General features: G+C 51.7%; 1 protein-coding gene across 1 annotated transcript; it reads right to left on the bottom strand.

Annotated features, from left to right (window-relative positions):
* Positions 1 to 230: 230 nt before the first annotated feature.
* Positions 231 to 3,931, bottom strand: LOC115319424 (glycine-rich cell wall structural protein). The gene is made up of 7 exons (XM_029979410.4): positions 3,920 to 3,931; positions 2,057 to 2,189; positions 1,172 to 1,270; positions 1,025 to 1,129; positions 695 to 931; positions 380 to 442; positions 231 to 331 (listed from the first exon to the last, which is right to left on the bottom strand). Exons 1-7 carry the CDS (start codon positions 3,929 to 3,931, stop codon positions 231 to 233), a joined length of 750 nt encoding a protein of 249 aa, XP_029835270.1.
* Between the last annotated feature and the right edge of the window lie 472 nt (positions 3,932 to 4,403).

Genomic DNA, 4,403 nt, shown 5'->3' with positions numbered 1-4,403 from the left:
TGCAGTATGATTAAAACAGCCCGAATACTTTAGATATAATTTGTGTCCACAATTTATTCTGCCTGCATGGCTGGCGCTTTTCAGGATATAATAAAAATTGTGCTGTTTTTTTTTTTTTTTTCTTTTTCCCTTAAACATCTTCGCCCAGAAAGCGCCTTACGCCAACCACAGATGATAATTACCTGGTCGAACTCGAGACCACATCCCGAGATAACTTCGTGCTCCCGAGCTCACCACCAGCCACCGCCTCCACCCCCACTGCCACCTGAGGGTTGCCAGCCGGCTCCACCGGATCCACCTCCACCTCCAGAGGGCCAGCCCCCAGCACCACCTCCGCTGCCCCCTCCAGAGGGCCAGCCACCGGAACCGCCGCCGCCACCTCCTGATGGCCAGCCAGCACCACCGCCACCTCCTGATGGCCAGCCAGCACCACCGCCACCCCCTCCAGAGGGTTGCCACCCTGCTGCAGCCCCACCGCTGCCTCCGCCCGCAGGTTGCCATCCAGCTCCGGCTCCACCTGCCCCGGCTCCTCCGCCGCCGGCCCCACCTCCTCCAGCATCATTGCCAGCCGATTTGATGAGAATAATGCTTTCGGTTCCTCCATCAGCCGCTCCTCCATGACCGCCGGAACCACCGCCATGGCCACTGCTGCCACCTCCGTGACCTCCTGCGCCACCTCCATGACCTCCTGCACCACCTCCGTGACCTCCTGCGCCACCTCCGTGACCTCCGGCGCCACCTCCATGGCCTCCGGCGCCACCTCCGTGACCGCCACCGCCGCCGCCGCCCCCGTGACCTCCAGCTGCGGCACCACCATGTCCGCCACCTCCAGCATGTCCGCCACCACCGCCATGTCCTCCAGAGCCACCGGATGTGCTCAGTGTCTTGATTATGTAAACATGTTTGGTTCCTCCTCCTACACCCCCACCGCCTCCATGGCCGCCACCGGAAGCAGCGCCACCTCCAGCTTGCCAACCACCGGCGCCACCACCTCCTCCCGAAGGCCAGCCTCCAGAGCCACCACCTCCACCGGCTTGCCAGCCACCTCCAGTGCTTCCGCCACCTCCGGCTTGCCACCCAGAGCCTCCACCTCCTCCCGCTTGCCATCCAGCGCCTCCGCCATGACCTCCTCCCTGGCCACCTCCAAATCCACCGCCGTGCCCTCCGCCACCGCCGTGTCCTCCACCACCACCACCGCTGGTCGTGGTCACGGTTCGAATGATGTAGACGTGTTTTGTACCTCCGCCTGAAGAACCGCCACCATGGCCGCCTGAAAGAAGGTTGGAATTCTTTTTTACTTGAGAATATTCCAATAATGCAGGATGAATAATTGCTTTGTTTTTACTCAGGTAATTTATTTTGAATGAATCACCAGACATAAAAACGCAGTGCTATCTCAATTGAAGTCACTCTGTCAAGTTAGGCATTACGAAGAGGTTAACATGTTCAAGAAGTTGCTACTTGCTAAGGGTTGCAATTGCTAGTAGTGTTTAGCTATATCAGGCATGATACAAAGTAATCGCTTCGGTCAACACTCAAATTATTCGTCCTCAATCATGAATTCCACTTAAGTTAGGCGGAATCTTTTAAATTATAGTTATGTTTAACGATAGCTGGAACACAAGATGACTATTCGTTTATTTCTTACTTCGATACAATCGACCTCGGCTTTTTAAGAACCACAGCTCCAACTTATTTATGTAATTCTGATCACACCATTTTATTCCAGAGTGAACACCAAATCCCTTGTTGCTTTGTGCCGTTTGCGCCATACTTGATGTCATGCAACCTAGAGGGAAGCAAGTCAATGTACACTGTGTCTCACCGCCTCCTGATCCGCCGGCTTGCCAACCCCCACCGGTGCCGCCGCCGCCGGCTTGCCAGCCGCCACCACCGCCACCTCCGGTTGCCCAGCCGCCACCACCTCCTCCTGTTCCACCTCCAGCTTGCCAACCTCCTCCTCCACCTCCCGTTCCTCCTCCGGCTTGCCAACCTCCTCCGCCTCCGGACGGCCAACCTCCTCCACCACCGCCGGTTCCGCCACCGCCTTGCCAACCTCCACCGCCTCCGCCTTGCCAGCCTCCGCCGCCTGCACCGCCATCTCCACCTCCGGCTTGCCAGCCACCACCGCCACCACCTCCTCCCAGGCTTCCGGCTATCGCAAGCCCGATGAGAGACGATACAACAATCTGGAACGAAAATGGCACACGGTATTATTACTACATCCAGCTATGCTTGTAGTTTTGATTGTGATCGTTTCTTCACCGGCCCGCAATAACTAGAGCGGCATGGCTACATTTGCCACTGTTTTTCGCTCTTCGCTTTCTGGCCATCGGAGGCCAGAAAGTCGCGTTGCTTGAGACTGCACTGACATTGACCGATTTCCACCAACTCTTACAGCTCCTACAGCTCATAAAAGTAGCTTCTTTGTCACCATATCTTGCTTAAAATATTACGCACAAATGTTTCATTCAACTTACTGACTTAAAGAACGTCGCTACTGCAATGAGTGATAGGGCGCAGGCGAGCTGAACACAGCTGGTTTAGGTTCAAAACACAAGAGCTGTGTTCTAACATTTTGTCGTGTTTGTCCTTCTTGTTTTCCCCAGTCTCAGGGTTGTCTTAAATCATGATCGCTACTGCGTAGGTTCCATCGCATTAGTTTTACAATAATCAAATAGTCGTCTACTTACTCAAGTGAGTGTTCGCTTCGGCAGCGTCTGGATAATCTAAAATGGCTGCCCTTATTTTTAGTATGTCTAAATCCTGGCTTCCTTTCGCAAACCATGATTTTCTAACTTTCTACAGAAGGGCTGATACATCTACGGTTACAGAAGTGGAACTCATAAATACAGAATTTTTACTCACATGGCAGCTAAAATATTACACTTTCACTTAATTGTTCTTGGACTATATGAGCATAGCTTCGAGGGGAAGGCTCTGAAATTTTCGTACCGACCAGGGTACTGACGCTCAATTGAATTTACCTACACTGCTAAAGGTAACTAGTGTAAAGACGTCTTAACCTTAGCATAAACATCTAAGAAAGACTCTCACATTATCTGTTTGGATTTCATTAAGATATTATGCACCCACAATAAAAAAAAGTTCGCATTTAACTTTCAGGAATCTCATGAAACTACTTAATAAGCTTAAAGTCTACTCAGAAAAAAAGAACGAAATAAGCTTAAAAAGACGAATTGTAAAATTCCATTTTGATGTTTTTGTAGAAGTGGGAAAGCATTTTGGCTTATAATTTTGATTTTTAATATCTCAGTTTGGCTAGCATGTTGGAGGGCTTGATAATCGAAACACAATCGAACAAATAAAAGAGGTCATATTTAAATCTCCATGTTATAAATCCAGTAGAGTACAACCCAGTTTTCTGGACGTGAGATCTGTGTAAATATAGAGCCTTGAAAACAAAACAAAAATTTTATCTAAAGCTTTTCTTTCTTTTTTTTTTTTCTTGTCTCCTTCAATTCTCACTGCAATGAAAGCTCTTTAGTCTGGAGGTCTCAGAGAAGAGCTTTCACCAGCATTGAGAAAGAATTATGAGCTCGAACAATCTACTAAATATAGGCTACAAGTGCCACTCGAAGCAGTTCGCACTTTTAAACTACGCGTTAGCGGGCGGGACCTAATTAAAAAAAAAAAAGATGTTGAGACATGTCTGCCCACAGTGGCAATACTGAGCACCGGCGCCTACCGGAAGAAAAGGTTCACCAACGTCAACGGAGGGCGCGTGTCACTCCGCCTACTGAACGCTCCAGTTGCGACACGACTTTTCTACCGACGGCCATCGCCGAGGTGATGCCACTCGCGAACCAATTGCCATTAGCGCCGTAGGGTAGGGGCGCAGTCCGACCGATAAGGCCTGCCGCGAGTCGGGGCACGTGTGCAGCACCGATCCACTCACCAGCGCCCTCATGGTTGGTACGATCCTCTCCGCTCTTTGCAAGATACGACTTTGTCCCGTGATGCCCACGATCCAACGATGTCTCGGCTCAGTGGAGCCCCCACTTTTATACACTGGGACTCTACGAGGAGGAACGGGCCAAGACCCCCTTGGCCACCTCCCCCAGCCCCATGGCATCCCTCCCTTCTTTTCTTGTCCCCCCCTCATTCTCGTACCCCAGCAAACAACTAGAAAACTAGGAAGGAAAGGACGACCACCAGAAGCTCGGGGTCTGGCAACGGGGGTACCGGAGGCCAGGTTAGGGGTGAACCTCACAAAGGGTCAGCCCCCAATGGAGGCTCGATTAAGCGGGCGAGGAGGCCCAGAAACTGTACCACTGGGGGACTCTCGGGGAGAGAGCCACGGAGGCGCGTCGTCCAAGATCCTCTCGAAAATAGCAACGTGCGGGCAGACGCCGCGAGGGAAGGTGGTCCTTCTTCCTCGC

Source organism: Ixodes scapularis, unplaced genomic scaffold (assembly GCF_016920785.2).
Source record: "Ixodes scapularis isolate PalLabHiFi unplaced genomic scaffold, ASM1692078v2 PGA_scaffold9__187_contigs__length_104089568, whole genome shotgun sequence".
NCBI classification, from domain to species: domain Eukaryota; kingdom Metazoa; phylum Arthropoda; class Arachnida; order Ixodida; family Ixodidae; genus Ixodes; species Ixodes scapularis.
This window is presented reverse-complemented; position numbering and strand designations above follow the sequence as displayed.

Excerpts from the sequence above, each read along its gene's own strand:
- LOC115319424 (XM_029979410.4), bottom strand. Across the intron at positions 1,271-2,056 it reads GCAAGGCGGAGGCGGTGGAG|GCGGCCATGGTGGCGGTTCT; the intron begins GTTGGCAAGGCG and ends ACCTTCTTTCAG. Across the intron at positions 443-694 it reads CGCAGGAGGTCACGGAGGTG|GGGGTGGCGGTGGTGCTGGC; the intron begins GTGCAGGAGGTC and ends AACCCTCTGGAG.